At 35.2% G+C, this 22,706-nt stretch overlaps 2 protein-coding genes across 10 annotated transcripts in view; one reads left to right on the forward strand and one right to left on the reverse strand.

Moving 5' to 3' along the window:
• The window catches only part of LOC138305563 (cilia- and flagella-associated protein 337-like), a 94,072-nt gene that overhangs the window by 13,349 nt on the left and 58,017 nt on the right, over positions 1 to 22,706 (reverse strand). For 4 of the 9 annotated variants that reach the window (XM_069245868.1, XM_069245861.1, XM_069245860.1 and 1 more), the window contains 3 exons: positions 20,373 to 20,491; positions 11,314 to 11,352; positions 10,836 to 10,886 (listed from right to left, as the gene is read on the reverse strand). In XM_069245868.1, coding sequence (XP_069101969.1) covers positions 10,836 to 10,886; positions 11,314 to 11,352; positions 20,373 to 20,491 — 209 coding nt within the window. The remainder of the gene's footprint in view (positions 1 to 10,835; positions 10,887 to 11,313; positions 11,353 to 20,372; positions 20,492 to 22,706) is intronic. The other 5 variants (XM_069245864.1, XM_069245863.1, XM_069245869.1 and 2 more) reach the window with 3 other exon arrangements.
• Positions 1,291 to 18,842, forward strand: LOC138305564 (beta-1,3-galactosyltransferase 5-like). Its single transcript, XM_069245871.1, is given in 5 exon segments — positions 1,291 to 1,714; positions 5,358 to 5,416; positions 12,340 to 13,987; positions 13,989 to 15,106; positions 15,156 to 18,842. Coding segments are annotated over 2 exon segments (1,536 nt in total). The 5' UTR covers positions 1,291 to 1,714; positions 5,358 to 5,416; positions 12,340 to 12,919; the 3' UTR covers positions 14,457 to 15,106; positions 15,156 to 18,842.

A 22,706-nucleotide genomic window follows, 5' to 3' on the forward strand; every position in this document is an offset into this window, starting at 1 on the left:
GGTAAGTTGCGTAATTCTTTTCACTTCAGAAATAAAAATCCTGACATTGACTGTCAACAAAATTGACAACATTAACATACCTGTGTTATTCAGATACAGCTGTATGTAATAGCATTGGTGATTTAAGTTATTGAGAGTCCCACAAGAAATTGTGGTCTGCAATAAAATGATGTACTGAATGTAGAATGTTTTTTTTTTATTTGTGTGTCTGACAATAGTGATTTCCAGGTAAATTAACAGAGATATTAGGATTACAATACATATATGTACAGTGAACAGTATAATAGTATGCCAAGCACAGTTGAATTTTAACAGTTTTTTTTAATACTTTTCATATTCTCAACAGAAATCTTATGCTTGGTGATCACACTATGTAAAATGAAAAAAAATAAAATCAAACTAAAAATCCAAAACTTGTTTTTAGTCATCAAAAAAATTTCTAGTTTTGACCACTGCATGAGACAGTGGACCTAAACAAGAACTATCAGGGTGGTATCAATATGCAGGAATGATAACTGGTCAAGAATTGCAAACCAAAAAAAAACAAACAATGAAAATGGTCATACATACAGGTTTGCTTGTCTTAGGAAATTCAAGCAGTGATATGAGAACAGGTGTCTAGTGGGACACCAACAGTCAGGGTTATATGAGAACAGGTGTCTAGGGGGACACCAACAGTCAGGGTTATATGAGGACAGGTGTCTAGGGGGACACCAACAGTTAGGGTCATATGATGATAGGTGTATAGGGGGACACCAACTGTCAGGGTCATATGAGGACAGGTGTATAAGGGGACACCAACAGTGAGGGTCAAATGAGGATATTGTATAGGGGGACACCAACTGTCAGGGTTATATGAGGACAGGTGTCTAGGGGGACACCAAATGTCAGGGTTATATCAGGACAGGTGTCTAGGGGGACACCAACTGTCAGGGTTATATGAGGACAGGTGTCTAGGGGGACACCAACTGTCAGGGTTATATGAGGATAGTGTATAGGGGGACACCAACTGTCAAGGTCATATGAGGAAAGGTGTCTAGGGGGACACCAACTGTCAGGGTTATATCAGGACAGGTGTTTAGGGGGACACCAACATTTAGTTAGGGTCATATGATGATAGGTTCATCTGAGGATGTAAATGAGGGTGGCCAAACCATGAAGATTATGCCAACACAACTGTATACTAATCCTGTAGTGTTAGCTCTGTCTATGTACCAAGGTTAATCCTGTAGTGTTTCTAAGTGAGGCTAGCTCTGTCTATGTACCAAGGTTAGGTATCCTATCAGGTGAGTTTTCTCATGGAAACATCAGTATGGGTGAAAGTCAGGCCAGATTTAATCTTTTTAGTATAAAATACATAAAAACCATACATCAACTGGAGCTGTTTGTTAGCCGTCAGCTGTACTGGATTGGAGATAGGAACTTGTATGTAGTAGAGTCTCCCAGGCTGTGATACTAGTACGTGCTGTTGTTGGTATAGGGTCAGTGAGATAACATACACACTACAGGATGTGGAGGACTACACAGTCCTTGTACAGGAGGTGTACCTAGACTGGCCCCTACAGTCCCCTGTATATAGTCCCCCACACAGGTCTCCTACAGTCCCCCACACAGGACAGACTGGTATCAGCTCGGGACCCTGATAACAAACTTACTGGACTTGCAGTAGAGCACTTCAACACTCGCTGTACATCTGTGGAGGAATTCGGCTGGGGTAAGTCTTTATCATTTAAAAGTTTGTCACCATTGTCACAGTTACACACACATGTGTGACGACATATTGTTTATAAACGGAGAGACATGAACCTTGATGATAATAGATGTAAGTTAATGATAAGGAAGCTGGTTACCTAGACAACCAATAACAACAGCCACACATTGCACATAACATGTCTTTGATAACAATACACATTCTCTGGGCTCAGTTATAATTAGGTCTCAACCTTGTCTAGAACATGTATACTTATCTGAGGTCCACTAGGTCAGAGGAGACTGTTATAAATTAAATTTATTATAGTACAAGTATCATGGCTCCTATCACTTAGCCAGACCTGTATGAGATAAGACAGAGTTAACATTACACAACACCAAGTATTCCAGTCTGACCCTCACTAATCCACAGTGTATGCAGGCCCTAAGCTAACTGTACTTACACCACTACTGTTGATATGGATGGAAGCATGCATACATTATTAATGGAAAATGTGGTTGCCAGGTAGGTGAGACCCCATAACTTGACCTCTTCATAGCTCTTGGTTCAGGTAATTTTGTGCACTTCTCAAGTGAGAGACCTCAGAATTAAGCTCTACTGGACCTTAAGTTCTTAAATGACAGGTTGTCTGATAGAAACTCTACAATATAACATATACCTAGACTGTGTACTGTTATAATTCTGTATTTCTAAAGCCCGGACTCAAAGTTTCACTAAACATTCCATCAAGATATCCTCATAATAACACATTATGAAGACAGCTTCAAAGATCAACCATGTTAGCTACATATACACAGGTGTAGGAGATTTCACAACAATCAAATTAAAACAATCATTCACATTTGGATACAAACAAGTAGTAAACACAGTCACTGATACAATCCTTGCTGTCTATTTATACTGTGGAAGCCACTTAATATCATATTGATTATAATGTCACTTTAATCTTAACATCATATTGATTTTAATGTCACTTTAATCTTAATATCATATTAATATAATGTCACTTTCCTCTTAATATCATATTGATTAATGTCATTTTTCTCTTAATATCATATTGATTAATGTCACTTTTCTCTTATATCATATTAATTATAATGTCACTTTCCTCTTAATATCATATTGATTAATGTCATTTTTCTCTTAATATCATATTGATTAATGATATAATGTCACTTTTCTCTTATATCATATGATTAATGTTTTCTCTTAATATCATATTGATTATATGTCACTTTCCTCTTAATATCATATTCTTAATATCATATTGATTAATGTCACTTTCTCTTAATATCATATTGAATGTCACTTTTCTCTTAATATCATATTGATTAATGTCACTTTCTCTTAATATCATATTGATATAATGTCACTTTCCTCTTAATATCAATTGATTAATGTCACTTTTTCTTAATATCATATTCATTATAATGTCACTTTCCTCTTAATTCATATTGATTAATATCAGTTTCCTCTTAATATCACATTTTTGCCTTACAAGTGGGACATGACATTAAATTAATAAGTGTCAAATGTCTAAATGAGGACATGATATCCCCATGTCTACCTCGTAGTGAGATGGAGTGGGACGGGGTGGGACGGGATGGGACAGCTTGGTGGGACAGCTGGGTAAGTGGGACAGCTGGACATAGGACATAAGACTTTTTCACATAGAGGAAACCTAGGTTTTTGTTTGATTACCGTAGTTGAACGTCCTAATATAACATCCAGGGTTATTTAAAGATATGTCAAGTCTAGATGGTGGAAGGAGGCCGGAGTATCCAGAGAAAAAACATTGTCAAGTTGCCATTGCCTGGCAACTACTCCACATATGATTCAAATTTGCAACCCAGAAGTTGAAGGCTTGTGGCAATATGTCGGGACATCTCTACCACTCAACAATTCAGTCAGGGTCGAATGCTTGATAATATCATGATATTTGATATGTGGATAAGACTAAGTAAATTGTAATGACGGACTGAATTGAGGTGTCTTTATATGATGGGATACAGTAACAGATTTAATCTACGTTTTTTATTTTAAAATGACTGTCGTAGGTGTTTAAGATAACTGTGTTAAGTTACCTAACGTATGTGGAATGTTTCATTCACTCACTTCCTTATCAACACTCACATACAACATGGTATAAAACCACAGGACAAAGCAGTTTTAGTTCTTTTCAATTTCCATTATAGATTTTAGCTCTCAAATTTAAAGTTAAATATAAACAATCTGATTGTAATACAGATCTTCCTTATTTTACACATAGTGAGGATCTGTATTTCAATCAGATTGTGTAAATAAATGTAGTCAGACACAGATGTAAAATGACACTGACGTGGCAGAGTTAAAAAAGTAGGACAGGCTTGATCCTCACTGACCATGCAGGAAGTTCTGTACAGCATCTGATAAGTGTTCAGAGTGGACTGCAGTCATTAGAATATTGAGAACTCTGCTGAAAAGTCTTTTAACAACTCAGGGTCTGGTGGACAGGTATGAACTCTGCTGAAAAGTCTTTTAACAACTCAGGGTCTGGTGGACAGGTATGAACCCTCAGGTCTGGCCACTACCACATTGTCTCCTCTGATTATAAGTATCTGAGTTTACTTATGAATCCTCTGTCCATAAGGTCCTCTGTACACTGTCCAGTTAGGTGACCAAGATCAGCTGGGTGTTCAGAGATAGGCAGTGCATGTACATATAAGACATATTCTTGTTGGTCACCTGTTCATATGGTCAATTAGTGTTACATCTTATAGTCAATTAGTGTTACATCATATGGTCAATTAGTGTTACATCTTATAGTCAATTAGTGTTACATCATATAGTCAATTAGTGTTACATCATATAGTCAATTAGTGTTACATCATATAGTCAATTAATGTTACATCTTATAGTCAATTAGTGTTACATCATATAGTCAATTAATGTTACATCATATCGCCCTTTGTCAGTATAATGTGACCGGGTGGGATGTGTTGCTTGGTGTCTTCGGCGGTATGCTTCAGTGATAAAGCACTATAAAAAGGGCAACAGTTCCACTATACAAGAAGACACAACATGAATATACCACAGTCTCCCAAAACATGCACCTCGCACAACATACACGCTACACACCTCATACATTGGAGGCCATCCTTACATGACCATAGCTGTTAATAGGACGTTAATTAATCAAACAAACAATAAAACTGGATGCTATCAGCTATCTGATTCAACATCTCTCTTAAAACTTTAATGGTTACTTACCTCACAAATGGATTGAAATTACATGTTACATGTATAAAGCTGAGGAAAACATGTGAACACTATTTATTTGTCCATTATAGTCAAGCAACTGCAATAGCTCAGCAATCAAGTATGTATATTTCCTTTTGTTCTCTGTATTTGTACTTTAAAGTTGAACCCTATCATTGTACATGGTTGTTATGATTGTAATGAAGAAATAATTATACATTAAACTGTATTTTAGAATGATTTGTCTAAATGTTCTGTACTGGAATTAGGTAATGCACTACAATATAATGTTATGTTTACTGATTATCTATTAACTGTTCCAAAGCAGATTTGTTTTTGCTATTTAGCAATAGAACTTGTTGACATTTAAATAAAAAAGCTAAGTAAATAAATTTGCATTTATTTGCAGGCATAAAAGGAGAGGGGAAGTTACCATAAAAGGAGGGGGAAGTTACCATAAAAGGTGGGGTAAGTTACCATAAAAGGAAGGGAAAGTTACCATAAAAAGGAGGGGGGAGTTATCATAAAAGGAGGGGGGAAGTTACCATAAAAGGAGGGGGGAGTTATCATAAAAGGAGGGGGAAGTTACCAAAAAAGGAGGGGGAAGTTACCAGAAAAGGAAGGGGAAGTTACCATAAAAGGAGGGGGAAGTTACCATAAAAGGAAGGGGAAGTTACCATAAAAGGAGGGGGAAGTTACCATAAAAGGAGGGGGAAGTTATCATAAAAGGAAGGGGAAGTTACCATAAAAGGAGGGGGAAGTTACCATAAAAGGAAGGGGAAGTTACCATAAAAGGAAGGAGAAGTTACCATAAAAGGAAGGGGAAGTTACCATAAAAGGAAGGGGAAGTTACCATAAAAGGAGGGGGAAGTTACCATAAAAGGAGGGGGGGAAGTTACCATAAAAGGAAGGGGGAAGTTACCAAAAAAGGAGGGGGAAGTTACCAGAAAAGGAAGGGGAAGTTACCATAAAAGGAGGGGGAAGTTACCATAAAAGGAAGGGGAAAGTTACCATAAAAGGAGGGGGAAGTTACCATAAAAGGAAGGGGAAGTTACCATAAAAGGAAGGGGGAAGTTACCATAAAAGGAAGGGGAAGTTACCATAAAAGGAAGGAAGGGGAAGTTACCATAAAAGGAGGGGGGAAGTTACCATAAAAAAAGGAGGGGGAAGTTACCATAAAAGGAGGGGGGAAGTTACCATAAAAGGTGGGGGAAGTTACCATAAAAGGAGGGGGGAAGTTACCATAAAAGGTGGGGGGAAGTTACCATAAAAGGTGGGGGAAGTTACCATAAAAGGTGGGGAAAGTTACCATAAAAGGAGGGGGAAGTTACCATAAAAGGAGGGGGAAGTTACCATAAAAGGAGGGGGAAGTTACCATAAAAGGTGGGGGAAGTTACCATAAAAGGAGGGGGAAGTTACCATAAAAGGTGGGGGAAGTTACCATAAAAGGTGGGGGAAGTTACCATAAAAGGAGGGGGAAGTTACCATAAAAGGTGGGGGAAGTTACCATAAAAGGAGGGGGAAGTTACCATAAAAGGAGGGGGAAGTTACCATAAAAGGAGGGGGGAAGTTACCATAAAAGGGGGGGAAGTTACCATAAAAGGAGGGGGAAGTTACCATAAAAGGAGGGGGAAGTTACCATAAAAAGGAGAAGTTACCATAAAGGAGGGGGAAGTTACCATAAAAGGAGGGGGAAGTTACCATAAAAGGGGGGGGAAGTTACCATAAAAGGTGGGGGAAGTTACCATAAAAGGTGGGGAAAGTTACCATAGAAGGAGGGGGAAGTTACCATAAAAGGTGGGGGAAGTTACCATAAAAGGTGGGGGGAAGTTACCATAAAAGGTGGGGGAAGTTACCATAAAAGGAGGGGGAAGTTACCATAAAAGGTGGGGGGAAGTTACCATAAAAGGAGGGGGGAAGTTACCATAAAAGGAGGGGGGAAGTTATCATAAAAGGAGGAGGAAGTTACCATAAATGTTAATTAGGATAAATACATAATAACATCACATTATGATACTGTCATTTACATCCAGGAAATGTCAAACCTGACACGTATGTGAATCTCTTTGATATTTTAGCAAAAATGTGTGGATAGCTTGATCCTATAACTAGAAACTCACAGTTCTGTTAAATGCCAAAATATCAGAGTCATAAATCATAACAGTAGTAAAGCAGTGAACTAAATGATGGGGAAGCAAGGTGGACACTATAGATACATATAATACATGTTCACGCTAATTCACAGATTTAAGTAGACACTATAGATACATATAGTACATGTTCATGCTAATTCACAGATTTAAGTAGACACTATAGATACATATAATACATGTTCACGCTAATTCACAGATTTAAGTAGACACTATAGATACATATAATACATGTTCACGCTAATTCACAGATTTAAGTAGACACTATAGATACATATAGTACATGTTCATGCTAATTCACAGATTTAAGTAGATACTATAGATACATATAATACATGTTCATGCTAATTCACAGATTTAAGTAGACACTATAGATACATATAATACATGTTCATGCTAATTCACAGATTTAAGTAGACACTATAGATACATATAATACATGTTCATGCTAATTCACAGATTTAAGTAGACACTATAGATACATATAGTACATGTTCATGCTAATTCACAGATTTAAGTAGACACTATAGATACATATAATACATGTTCATGCTAATTCACAGATTTAAGTAGACACTATAGATACATATAATACATGTTCATGCTAATTCACAGATTTAAGTAGACACTATAGATACATATAATACATGTTCATGCTAATTCACAGATTTAAGTAGACACTATAGATACATATAATACATGTTCATGCTAATTCACAGATTTAAGTAGACACTATAGATACATATAATACATGTTCAAGCTAATTCACCGATTTAAGTAGACACTATAGATACATATAATGCATGTTCATGCTAATTCACAGATTTAAGTAGACACTATAGATACATATAATACATGTTCACGCTAATTCACTGGATTAATATGTTTGTATGTCTTTGTAGTTTTAGTGAATTGAATGTTTATTTGTAAATATTTAGATTTATAGCAATACCACTCGGGATTCAATTCTTCATGGTTTCGGCTTCTTATCATTTCTATATGGGCTTATACAAATGGAAATGTTCATATAACATGTGATACCTGATCTGTTGTACGGGACTAGTATCTCCAGTGGGAATATTCATGTACCATGTGATCCCCGATCTGTTGTACGGGACTAGTATCTCCAGTGGGAATATTCATGTACCATGTGATCCCCGATCTGTTGTACAGGACTAGTATCTCCAGTGGGAATATTCATGTACAATGTGATCCCCGATCTGTTGTACGGGACTAGTATCTCCAGTGGGAATATTCATGTACCATGTGATCCCTGATCTGTTGTACGGGACTAGTATCTCCAGTGGGAATATTCATGTACCATGTGATCCCCGATCTGTTGTACAGGACTAGTATCTCCAGTGGGAATATTCATGTACAATGTGATCCCCGATCTGTGGTACGGGACTAGTATCTCCAGTGGGAATATTCATGTACCATGTGATCCCCGATCTGTTGTATGGGACTAGTATCTCCAGTGGGAATATTCATGTACCATGTGATCCCCGATCTGTTGTATGGGACTAGTATCTCCAGTGGGAATATTCATGTACCATGTGATCCCCGATCTGTTGTATGGGACTAGTATCTCCAGTGGGAATATTCATGTACCATGTGATCCCCGATCTGTTGTACGGGACTAGTATCTCCAGTGGGAATATTCATGTACCATGTGATCCCCGATCTGTTGTATGGGACTAGTATCTCCAGTGGGAATATTCATGTACCATGTGATCCCCGATCTGTTGTACGGGACTAGTATCTCCAGTGGGAATATTCATGTACCATGTGATCCCCGATCTGTTGTACGGGACTAGTATGTCCAATGTTGAAGGAACATAATTATTTGAAATCTTCCCGTTGAAATGACGTTAGCGAGGGATATCATCTTTTGACGTCATTCCACTACAAATAGAATTAATATGTAGTCCTGAACAAATGTTATTGGGTATCATGTGGTACGTGAATTAATTACTCTTAATTCAATGCTTTTTCTTGGTTGTTGCATATTGGATTTGCATTCACTGAGCAATGTGGAATGTTTTTGTATTTTTTAATGACCGCCAGGTGCATTCAAATGTGTCACTACATGCACCAAGGCACCATTAAGATAACATTGATACAGTGTTTATAAGTATAATTGAAGACCATAGTTATGATATTTAGCAGTAGAACTGTACTGTGCAGGATAATGTCTATGACATATGTTAGCACAACATCACATGAGTGGAAATCGACCATATGAAAATATAGTGTTACCCATGTGATGGAGGGTTACACTGGAGATACAATAATTCAAATCTGATTTCCTGTAGGAGAGGAACGGTTCTACTATATATAACTTTAACACATTTTTCCAGGTAAGGGTGATGAGAAGTATTGAGCTTTAATTTGTTGGCTAGTCAGGTACACTGTAATGTGATACAGCATGTTAGAGATCTACTCAACCACACACCACCTGTGTAACACCATGGCAATATCTCAGCATGACAGGTCTGTAGGTTAACAATGAAATCTGGTACACACAGAAAAATGCCCCACAGGATTTCATTTCACATATTTATCATTTTTTATGTCATTTCCTTCGAAATTGTCTCCATTTTTTATTGATATTTATGAGAACAAAAACAATCTCTAAAGATGACAATGCTCAGGCTAATTTACCTGATCAGATGCTTGCTACTGTAGACAATATATTATTCAACTGATTTCAGCACCTTTAAAAAAGCCTTGTTAGCTTAAAAGAGGAAATGATACAGATCAAAAGGAGAAATCTATAGAGAGAGGTCACTTTAATTGTATTGTTTAATAAAATTCCTTAGACAGATGAAGTTGATCTGATTTCAGAAAATCGAACATGAAAATTTAATATCAAATCTGGTGGAAAATAAAATGTGTCGACTGTAGACAATGCTGTTGTTATTGATTAAATAACATACCATATCAAGGGAACATCAACAGGTTCTTGTACAGTCACTCAATTTTGGTATTGATTGGGACCAAACAATGGCTCCATCTAAAGAAAGTTTTGCTGAATTTTCTAAATTTTATCTGAAAATTTTCTTTGATAATTAAAGAATCTGATCTTTCTCTCTCTCTCTTTTATAGGTATACATGTATATATGTTTTGATTATAAATAAAAAATTCTCCTTATATAGACAAAAAAATATGTAAAATAAAGAAAACTTGACACATTCTTTTAACATTTTCACTGTGTCCAGACGGCTCTTCTGAATTTATATAATATACATATTTCAAAGGTACAGGAACATGAAATCATTTAAAATGAAATTACAGGACGTAAACTCATCCTGTTTTAAAGGGCACACATCACATAGGGTCACTGATGTACACACAACCCTAAAGCTGTCATACATAACGGTACTTCTACTCCAATTTGTACATGTATATTATGTTCAAACAACTCATAGAACACTGTCACAGAATTCAAGTAGTCTAATTTAATCAAGACACACAAAATTCACAAAATAATTTGAAATCATTCACACATTAAAATCCTGTAAATAAAATACCACACATAGCAATAAGTTATACCTTCTAAACAACCTTTATTGAATTACTGTTAGTTTAAAATCAAGTCAATTAATTTTCTTTTTCAAGCATTATCAATCCAAGACCTAAAGTTAATCAATTTAAAACCAAACATTTTCATAAGATTTAAGTTTTTGTAATGCTGATTAATTCAAACACAGTTAGCATATTTCACATGACCTACCCGGTACATATACTGTACATCAAACGGCATCCCAACACCTATATTTTGATGCTGAAAGCAATACAAACATTTAACAATAATACTGAACCATCTCTCAGTTTACATTTTCTACAGAGTTACAATCATTTTGTAAGCTAGTATTATGTGCTAACAGTGGTTTCTTACCATCACTTTCTGACAAAAATATAATTGCACATAAATCTAAAAATATAAATTGAAATAATGACTACAAAGGGAAACAACTCCACATGACGACTGTTAAAATACAAATACAAAAATAATTTCACAAATGTTCATAATTAATTCCATCACCAATATCAAGTGATTAAATATCAATGATATCAGTTTGTTCCGACAGTAAATCCCACAATGCAGTAAGTCACTATCTAATCATGTATTATACCCACAATGCACTAGTTATTATACCAAATCACATATATATCCCACAATGCAACAGACAATATGGTAAAATATTTACCGTCCAATATACAACATTTATGCCACTGCTTGGTTGTAGCTGAAATTCATCAAAAGCACATACTCATTTAGGTTGATGAAGAAATTTATTTTTTTAATCTATTATAACTATTCAAACATGTCAGACAATGTTTTCTCTCTTCCTTACTTTTAAAATACTGATTCAATAGTTTCCTATGCTTTTTACTATTCTTCTTTTTCTATCTCTCATACACTCTTTCCTTCACCAAGGCTACCATTCCTTCTTTTCACCATATTTTTCTTTCAGTCTATCTACCTTTTGATTTTCTTTCTCTGCAATTTTCCCTCACTCTTCTAATATCTCCATCTATTAAACTCTCTGCTCCTTACTTTCTATCCTTCATTCTATAATCTTAGATCATTTCCTCTATCCCCCTTCTTTCCATTAAATCAATCAATATACCTGTAAATTGCTTCTATTGAAATCCAATAAAATTTTTGAGGCATCTAGTTTGAAAATACAAACCCATCATATAAGTGTATAAAATCCTCAAATCAACTTGATAATCCAATAACTTATACACATCAGTACCTTATCATAACGATAAATCTTCAAACTTTTACTGGGCTATTGTAAACCTGACCCTTATCACAGTGACCATATACATGGAGGCTAAAGGAGTTGGACAGCTAATGCCAGTGATTTGATCATTCTTATCTGGAGGTATATATATGGCAGGGCTTTCTGAGAAAGCATGCACCTCTAATCATTTATTTACAACCTCCATATACCAACTGTATGTAACATGTACGTGCACATATCATATGATATATAGCAGTGAGGAGTTGCTTCAAGATACTTATAAGGAAATATTTTCTAGTACTTTAAGTAGATATTCATCAATATGATTTTAAAAGAGAGAAATGAGTTTCAGAATTTGCAAAATCTGTTCTCTATACTCCGTAAATGTGTGGCTCTAATACACCTGGATTTATCCTACTATAAATGATTATGGGACTACCTTCTTCATGGAGAATTTAATTCAATTTGTTTCATATTTTTCAGATAATGGAACAACAGCCTGAAAAGTGGAATTAGTCTACCCAGGATATAGACAACAGATGGATCTATTTTGATAAAAATGTGTTTGTCAGACTACAAAGATTGGACAGGAGATATCAACAAAAAGCCACCAGAATAAAATGCTAATAGACATCATTTCACAGGATTAAGTACATTAACATTTATAATTTTCATCTCAGCATTCCAGGAGGATGACAACTTTTTGTAACAGTGAATGGAGAAGTGGACATCCCTGAAGCAAACTCTGTGATATACCTTTCAGGCCTTGTAGAAATGTGCAGCAGTTATAGAAGACAAGCCCACCCCAGGACTTTATAGACAAGTAGTCTTTAAACACATGTCAGATTTGTTGAAGTTTCCCATTTGAGATTCCAAAAGAAAGTGGTCTTATTACCTTTAAACATTCCTTCCATTTATATGCATGCTTATGATATTTCTGAGTAATGATCCAAAGAGTTTTGTTTATATGCTTAAATTTTATCAAAGAAATCCAAATATATTTTGTATGAGAAGATCGAGTTATTTCTAATCACAATTTAAAGAAATATTGAAATTTGTAATCATGTCCAGACTAAAGATGCGTTTGTTATATTTAGGCCTAATTTCTGTATTAGTATTTATACTTTTGATATTTCTAATGCCTGCCAATAATACACCAAACTATCTTAATTTTCACAAACAAAAAGCATGGCGTAACATTACAAGTTCTGGAAGACTAAGTCGTCTCTTTGTAAGTGAAGCAGAAAAAGTTAAAACGAATGGAACAGAAGGAAGTGATTTTCCAAGAAAGGAAGTAAAAACAGTGTCTGAAGCAGTGGAAAAAGAGAAAAAGATTGAGGTTGACAGAGATATGCTACAGCGAATTGAGATTCTTTTGTCTGAAATCAAACAGAAACAGGATCGTCAGGATGGTAACAGTAAAGGAACTAAAGATATCCAACACAAAATGGACAAGAATAATAATGATATATTAAAGAAGACTGGTGCAAATGTTATAGGTAAAAGGTCAGAAGAGCAAAAACCAAAAATATCTCCTGTACTCAGTGGAGACAAAACAAGTCAGGAAAATGACAACGCATCCAATCAAGATCTTTTAGGAAGTATCAAAAGCTCTTTAGACCGGATTGTTGCTAAGGAGGTAGTTAAGGAAGAAATTCCAAAGCATTCCCATGAAATTCCTTCAGACGCTAAATCATTGAGTGTTAAAACTCCTTCAGATGCTAATTCATCAAAACCTGAATCGTGTGAATCTTGCTTCAAAAATGACTTTAAGTATCTCATTAACCCAGAATCTGTATGTAAACATTCCAATGACCTTGATTTGTTGATTGCCATTTCTTCAGCACCAACTGACTACAAAGCGCGCAGTGTGATACGAAAAACCTGGGCAGCTCCCTCATTAATGGAGTCCGGAAAAATGAAATGTGTGTTTTTTGTCGGAAACATTGAGGATCAGCAAATGCAACAGGAGTTACGAGCTGAGAGTGACAGGTATAACGACATAGTTCAGCTACAATTCAAGGATTCCTATGCGAATTTAACTTATAAAACACTCTCTGAGCTTCGCTGGGTGTCAGAATATTGCAAAAATGCAAAATATATGATGAAAACCGATGGTGATATGTATGTTAAACACTTTAATTTTACCAAATATTCTTAAAGACGCTCCAAAAGAGAAATTTATTGGAGGACACTGTTGGGGACGCTCTTTACCTCACAGAGAAAAGAGCTCGAAATGGTACGTCTCGTATAAGAGTTACACCCATTCCTCATTTCCCCCGATGTGTTCTGGAACGGGATATGTAATTAGTATGGATTTTGTGCTTCAAATTCTACAAGTTTCAAAAAGCATTCCATTTTTTCATCTCGAGGATGTATTCATAGCATTATGTGCCAAGAAACTCAATGTGCAGCCCGTGTATATTGACGGCTTCTACAACATTCGGCCAAGTTTTGACGATTGTACATATCGGTACCGAGTTGTGACGTCTCACCAGATTTCTCCTGACTTATTACAAATGTACTGGGACAGAGTCAAAATGTGTTCCATTAAAATGGACGAACTTCATTATCAGGCTAAACCCTTGTATATTCCCTAAACATGTTTTTGTGTGTAAAACTCTGTTTGCAATATAATTGTTTGTGGTCAAAGGCAGCCTTCACTTAGTGTGGATATATATCAATAGTGATCATATTTGCTTTTTGTGCTTTAGATCATGTGCTAATGTAGGCTTACACAAATATTCTATTTATTACTTAAATATAGCTTCGTTTGTGATATTCATAATTCCACAAACATATTCAAAATAAAAGCTGTGCTAAAATTTTGTGAAAATCAACGTATTTACAGTTATATATATATAGTTGCCTCATATTTTAGGGATGATTTCTAATAACTTTTTTTTGCATGGTTATTAACTGATAACTGCAAATTTCAGTTTAAATATGAGTTTAGGGTTTTGTTTTTTTTACAGTGGATTATCTGTGATACATATTACTGTATATGTAATCAGTTTAGTGGGAAATTATGTTACCAGGTGGTTAGAGGGTTTCTGGCTGACCAGGGGGTAAGAGGGTTTCTGGCTGACCAGGGGTAAGAGGGTTTCTGGCTGACCAGGGGGTAAGAGGGTTTCTGGCTGACCAGGGGTAAGAGGGTTTCTGGCTGACCAGGGGGTTAGAGGTTTTGTCTGACCAGGGGGTAAGAGGGTTTCTGGCTGACCAGGGGGTTAGAGGGTTTCTGTCTGACCAGGTAAGGGTTTCTGGCTGACCAGTGAGTTAGAGGGTTTCTTGCTGACCAGGGGGTAAGAGGGTTTCAGGCTGACCAGGGGGTTAGAGGGTTTCTGGCTGTCCAGTGGGTTTGAAGTTCTGTCTGACCAGGGGGTAAGAGGGTTTCTGGCTGACCAGTGGGTTAAAGGGTTTCTTGCTGACCAGGGGGTTAGAGGTTTTTTTCTGACCAGGGGGTAAGAGGGTTTCTGGCTGACCAGGGGGTTAGAGGGTTTCTGTCTGACCAGGGGGTAAGAGGGTTTCTGGCCGACCAGTGAGTTAGAGGGTTTCTTGCTGACCAGGGGGTTAGAGGTTCTGGCTGACCAGGGGGTTAGAGGTTATGTCTGACCACGGGGTAAGAGGGTTTCTGGCTGGTTTGTATCACTATAACATACAATGCCATTGAATAATAAAACTGCATGTTAGAGTAAGAAACACACACAGTACCTTTTTGAACATGAATCTCTTAAGATTTGATTGGAATTTGAAATAAAATATCACAGAAGTTTTATCCAAGATTAGTTTTTAGAATGCTTTTGTCACAATCTTGATTATTTAGCTTTATTTATGTTTTAAAATGTTTTAAAATCCATCCTTAATTTCACACTTCTCCTCATGTTCAGTGGAAGTGGTTATCATAAATGAATTCTACTGTTTGTAAATATCCTTTTTTGAAAGCAATTTATTACCGATTATAATTTTATGGGAGTCCAAGACACTAACATTGTTTTAAATATATACTGAATCCTACCGACAATATGCCCAGGGACTGTAAAATTACAGCCAGGGTCTTATTATTGAATGTAGGCCTTGAGTGTAGGCTTAAGTTTATTCATAAAACAATGTTAAATTTGATAGGATTTTACAAGGAGGGGTATAATTACTGAATGTAGGCCTAAGTTTTTTCATAGCCTAGAGTTGAATTTGATGGAACATGGGTCCTATTATTGAGTGTAGGCCTAAGTTTATTCATAACCAAGAGTCGATACTGTGATTGTAATTTACAAATCAAAAGTGCCTTATCAATATGTGACATGAAGTAGAGCTCTGATGACAAAGATGATTTTGTCGTTGTTGTTCTCCTTTGGCGATAATGTCAACAACACTACAAGATACATGTGTATATTTTGTACAACTATAGTCTATACTTACATAATGTACATGTATACATGCAACTATAGCAGCTGAAGTAATCTTCATGTTGAAAACGGACATGCTTACAAACAAAGTTCATGATTAAAACATATACTACTGTCCATTTTATGTAAATTAAAAAGGTTCTGATACGATGTTTGCAATGTGTGTATAAGTGAAATATGCTTATAACAAGATAACTTTGGTGGTACCTGAAGTTTGGCTATAACTGTTTTACTGTAATGTCGCTGTTCTCCAGATGTAGGTTATAACTGTGTTCTATTGTGTGTTGTAAACATTGAAATGTAAAGCAACAATCTAAATACAAATTTATTTTAGATATTGTGTATGTGATCAACAGAATGATGGATTCTGGGTAAATTTTATCATAGTTTTATGTAATGTGATGATGCCACTCATCTAAACTTGGCGTATATTCCATATTAACTCATTCCCCTCTGAAGACACATTTAGACTTTTCTAAATAAAAGTCTAGTTTAGTCCATTATAGAATTTTAGGTGAGAATGAGTAGTAAATAAGTCGTCACTAATTGTTTCCTTTACAAAACCATCATTAGTTGGGTAATTCATTAAAATAATGTTTTAACTTTGAAAATTTCATATGTAATAATGTATGTTTAAATTGCCACAAAACTACATTTTAAATATATCAATAACATTTGGTAAAAAAAAATAAATAAAAAAATGATGTTTTCAATATTTATCTTTTTTTTTCTTTTTTTTTTATTATGTTAAAGAAATAATAGTCATTGATATATAAAATGTAGATTCTCTAAATTATATATAATATCTATACACTATGCTTCCACAGAAAATCTTTTTGACATCATTATTTTCCTTATAAAGTATAAAGTTACATTGTATTTTAAACATTTTATGATTTTGATGACATTAAGAGCATTTAAAACTTTTTTGTAGCTGTCATACCCTGTCTTTTGTACAGGGTTATCTGCTTTTGTGGGTAGAATTGTTATGTTAAGTGTTATCAAGAATAAAAAAGAGCCTCCTCAAAGAAAATGACGTTTTTACCACAATTGTTTTACTTTAAATGATACCGCAATCAATACCTAAACTAAGTTAAGGGGCAGATAACTGCTGAATGAAGCAATTCAAGACAAAATATTCTATTGCTTTTCACATTTTTTTCAGTATCTTTAATTACAAAACAGTTTGCTTTTTTATAGAAAATCACTGAAGCACTAAATCTGTTAGAATCTGTTAATTTTTTGTATATTTAGAAATCTGCAAAAAATATTGTATCGATGCTTCAAATAAAATATTTTTACAATGATTTTCTAGTTCAATTATTGATGTAACTGCTTTAAAGAAAAGATAACTCTTTTGTAATTTAAAAATGTTTTAAGTTAAGACTGTTTAGCACAGAGTTTACCATATGAATTCTTTCATTACTAACAACACAGTTGATGTAAGAACAACATCTATATATATATTGTTTTAATTAGATAAAATTAGAAGATTATAGTGATGTCGGGCACAGGAAGGCTAAAGTCAGTAAAAATGGAGTGAAATTAATAAAATATGATAGGAATTCTAAAATGTCCTCCTGGCTGGCTATTTTCATGCAGCCTCGCTTTCAAAGAGTTAGACAAATCTATTTTAAGCGCTGTGCTAAATTTATACAGGGCTTTCCTATAATTTGAATGATCTAAACTGGAAAGCATAAGCAGAAATTGACCATCATTTTGATATGTATAGCAAATGAACGCATTTAGACTGGTTTTCTGTGCCCCACTACCATTCACTTTAGCAATGTACCGTATTCAACCTGATAAGTGCCCCATCCTTATAAGCACCTCTCCCCTGTTTTGAAACCTCTATTTCATGTATTTTGAATTAAATGCAGACTGAATATATGAAATTGTGTCTGTTTCTATGGCTACCCAAGTTATTTTTTATTCCAAATTTCCAATATCAGAAATTCTAATTCCGATATGGTGAATTCTATTTCCCGATAGCAGAAATAGAATTGCTCATATCAAAAGTAGAATTTCTGATAACGGAATAAGGATTTCCGATTTCGGAAACTTAATTCTGATAACGGAAATTTTAATTCTTGCATTGGAATTAATAGAATAAAAAGTAACTTGGCTTGCCATACGTTTCTTTATCTAATTTATTTTGCAATTTGATTTATGACTTATTTTTGTGCAATAATTTTATGAAAGGCTAAGTCTGAATTTGGTTCTATGTTTCAGCGCTCTAGGCCCTTATTGGATCGAATAAGGTACTTTGAATTATTGATCAATTATATATTTTAATTTAGGTTACAAAGAATACTGATTGTATGTGATGAATATAGGGTACATTTTTCATTTTTGGTTTAAGATTGATTTCACATCTTCAAGTTGTTTGTGTTGATTGCTCAAAATAATGTATAAATACATGAAATCCATATATAGTATTGTATAACAGAGGTGATTATTGTTTTTGTTGTTGTTAAACTAATGAACACGTACATCACGAATGTCTAATGACACCAAGACACGAATCAGTTCACAGAAATGTCTCTTTAAACACTCAAGGTAATAAAAATGTTATCAAATCAATTGTTTCTTTCTGTTATTTTTATTTTCTGTATTTGCCTTTGCCTCCATCTGTCTTATATATATATATGTATATGTACCAGGAATCTCAATTAAATCCTGTAATTCTGAGGCAAATATTTTAACCAAATGGAAGTTATATGTCTCAGAAGGCACATAATAAATGTCATATGGGATTCAGATTCCAAATGGTGTTTAATTGTTTTGGAAATATGTCTTTTAATTAAGACTGGCTCGTCCATATAACATGGCTGTAGCCAGTCGTAATGATTGATTTACTAATTATGATGCTCTGATAAAAAAAAAATGATATTACAGCTGATTTAATTTACAAACATGGTATACATTTTCTGTATGATGTAAAAAGATGTGTAGGATAAAACTTTACTTCAGCTTTAAACGAAGCAGAAATTACCCTGACTTCGTGTGACTGTTAGATTATACCATCTATTGATCTTGATTTTAAATCCGTTAACAGATGTACTTCAACATAATCCTGCTAAAATGCACGGAAAAAATGCTTATGTGGCCAGGCAGTGGTTACACGTTATCAGTTAAAACAGAAGTACACACCAGCTGATAGTATTGATATTGTCAATGTACTGTAATATATAGCTGAGTCAACCTGCTAAGCTACTAATGGTCTGATAAGTACAACAGGACAAGGTACACAATCAATGAGATAAAATGTTTACACAAGTCAATCTGAACTTCAAATTACATATCTATCTATTCATAGCTCCCAATGCCGTATATGACCCAATAAGTGTCCTACATGTCCATCAATAAGAACAACTGCCTCAAAGACACAATAAAATGGCAGTACTGAGCCTTCACAATCTTCTAAATTTGATGAGGTTAAGTTGCACCACCTAAACATCTTTGCCATTAATAATATATTGTAAGCACTATTTTTTTTACATGTTAACCTGTAGGTTCTATAGAACTGCACCATGTTTTCAATACGCTTCGTACTCAAACTGCAAAACAACATTTATGATAAATGATTTTTCCTGTTTTTATTTGCCATTGATGAAATACATATCTAAGGATATCACTAGAAAGACAGCCATTGATACAAAACATGGTAAAAACTGATCATCTTACATGCCTCTTCTTCTTACATTTCTCTTCTTCTTACATTTCTCTTCTTCTTACTTCTACATTTTTCTTCACTTCCTTCTTCTTCATTTCTCCTTCTTCATACATTTCTCTCTCTCTCTCAAAAAACTTTTTGTAGCACTTTCAATCACCCAGAAAAAGTTTATGTTCACTAAAGATAAACTTCAAACAAACCTTAAAAACAAACAACACAACTGTTTCACACGTTAACCCATGTGATTGGGTAGGTAACATCTGACATTTAACATCTGTGCCACCTGGGATCAAAACCCGGCAGGCTAGGTGAAAGGCAAACCACTAAACCCTCAGATTACCCAACTTAAATAATGATCAAATAGGGATTCAATCCTGAAATGGTTAAAACAATTTGAATATATGAATAAATAACTAATTGTTTATGGATAGACTTACGGAGTAGGGCCCGGCTGGAGCCTGTCCTGTCTTCTCCCATGTCAGGTAAGGAAGGTTCGGGATCGTCCCTGGCTGTTTTCTCTCTCGTTTTCTGACTCTCGTCTCTTGGTAATTCTTGCCTGAGATTATAAGCAAAGTTTGAGGATATGGAATGACTGTCTCTGACCAAAATCATTCGATTTGGTTGTTTCCTATATATATCACAAGACTTTGTGCAGATTCTTTAGCATTTGAATTCATCTTTTAAATCATTGATGAATTTGTAATACTGTATTAGAGCCAGTTACTTACGCAGGTCTAAATTTCCTGCGATTTTGACCCAAAATCTAGGAAAATAAAGTTTTTTTTAGTGAATCAAAATTTTGCAATATGGCTTTAAACATATATAATCCAACCAATTCTTAAGTATTTCCCAATGAATCAAACTGTTGCGACTACATTGAAGACCCGCAAAATTACAAAAGTATCATCTCTGCGAAAGGAGCTGGCTTATACAGTATTGCTTTCATACCCCAAACCTTTTTTTCAAATTTAAATTTTTATGTGAATGCTATGTTACAAGTCGTGCACATGGCAGTTATTCCAAACATGCTGTTCTCTTCATTTTTATCTAAAAACTGAACCATTGTGTGTCCCTGCCCTATATACATACATGTATACAAGTATAAACCAAATGCTGTCAGCTTTGCCTACTAAACCTAGACATGTGTTATCCTAAGTGTTAAATCTGTGAGTATCTGGCTTGGTGATACTTCGTTCATCAGGTCCAGAATTATCTCCCCTGATAATTATAAAAGCCTAACTAAAACAGGTGTTATCCCAAGTGTTAAATCTGTGAGTATCTGGCTTGGTGATACTGTTCATAGGTCCAGAATTATCTCCCCTGATAGATAATTATAAAAGCCTAACTAAACAGGTGTTATCCGGTGTTAAATCTTTTGAGTATCTGGCTTGGTGATAGTTCGGTCATCAGGTCCAGAATTATCTCCCTGATAGATAATTATAAAAGCCTAACTAAACAGGTGTTATCCCAAGTGTTAAATCTTGAGTATCTGGCTTGGTGATACTTCGTCATCAGGTCCAGAATTATCTCCCCTGATAGATAATTATAAAAGCCTAACTAAAAGCCTACTAAACAGTGTTTCCAGGTTAAATCTGTGAGTATCTGGCTTGGTGATACTTCGTTCATCAGGTTCAGATTTATCTCCCCTGATAATTATAAAAGCCTACCTAAAACCTGGTGTTATCCCAAGTACTCCCTTAAATCTGTGAGGTGTATCTGGCTTGGTGATAGTTCGTTCATCAGGTCCAGAATTATCTCCCCTGATAATTATAAAAGCCTACCTAAACAGGTGTTATCCCAGGTGTTAAATCTGTGAGTATCTGGCTTGGTGATAGTTCGGTCATCAGGTCCAGAATTATCTCCCCTGATAATTATAAAAGCCTACCTAAACAGGTGTTATCCCAGGTGTTAAATCTTTGAGTATCTGGCTTGGTGATACTTCGTTCATCACGTACAGAATTATCTCCCCTGATAATTATAAAAGCCTACCTAAACAGGTGTTATCCCAAGTATTAAATCTGTGAGTATCTGGCTTGGTGATAGTTCGGTCATCAGGTCCAGAATTATCTCCCCCTGATAGATAATCATAAAAGCCTAACTAAACAGGTGTTATCTCGGGTGTTAAATCTGTGAGTATCTGGCTTGGTGATACTTCGTTCATTATGTCCAGAATTATCTCCCCCTGATAGATAATTATAAAAGCCTAACTAAACAGGTGTTATCTCGGGTGTTAAATCTTTGAGTATCTGGCTTGGTGATAGTTCGGTCATCAGGTCCAGAATTATCTCCCCTGATAGATAATTATAAAAGCCTAACTAAACAAGTGTTATCCCAAGTGTTAAATCTGTGAGTATCTGGCTTGGTGATAGTTCGGTCATCAGGTCCAGAATTATCTCCCCCTGATAGATAATTATAAAAGCCTAACTAAACAGGTGTTATCCCAAGTGTTAAATCTGTGAGTATCTGGCTTGGTGATAGCTCGTTCATCAGGTCCAGAATTATCTCCCCTGATAATTATAAAAGCCTAACTAAACAAGTGTTATCCCAAGTGTTAAATCTGTGAGTATCTGGCTTGGTGATAGCTCGTTCATCAGGTCCAGAATTATCTCCCCTGATAATTATAAAAGCCTACCTAAACAGGTGTTGTCCCAGGTGTTAAATCTGTGAGTATCTGGCTCGGTGATAGCTCGTTCATCAGGTTCAGAATTATCTCCCCTGATAATTTTAAAAGCCTCCCCTGATAGATAATTATAAAAGCCTAACTAAACAGG

Source organism: Argopecten irradians, chromosome 13, assembly GCF_041381155.1.
Source record: "Argopecten irradians isolate NY chromosome 13, Ai_NY, whole genome shotgun sequence".
In the NCBI taxonomy this organism is placed as follows: Eukaryota; Metazoa; Mollusca; class Bivalvia; order Pectinida; family Pectinidae; genus Argopecten; species Argopecten irradians.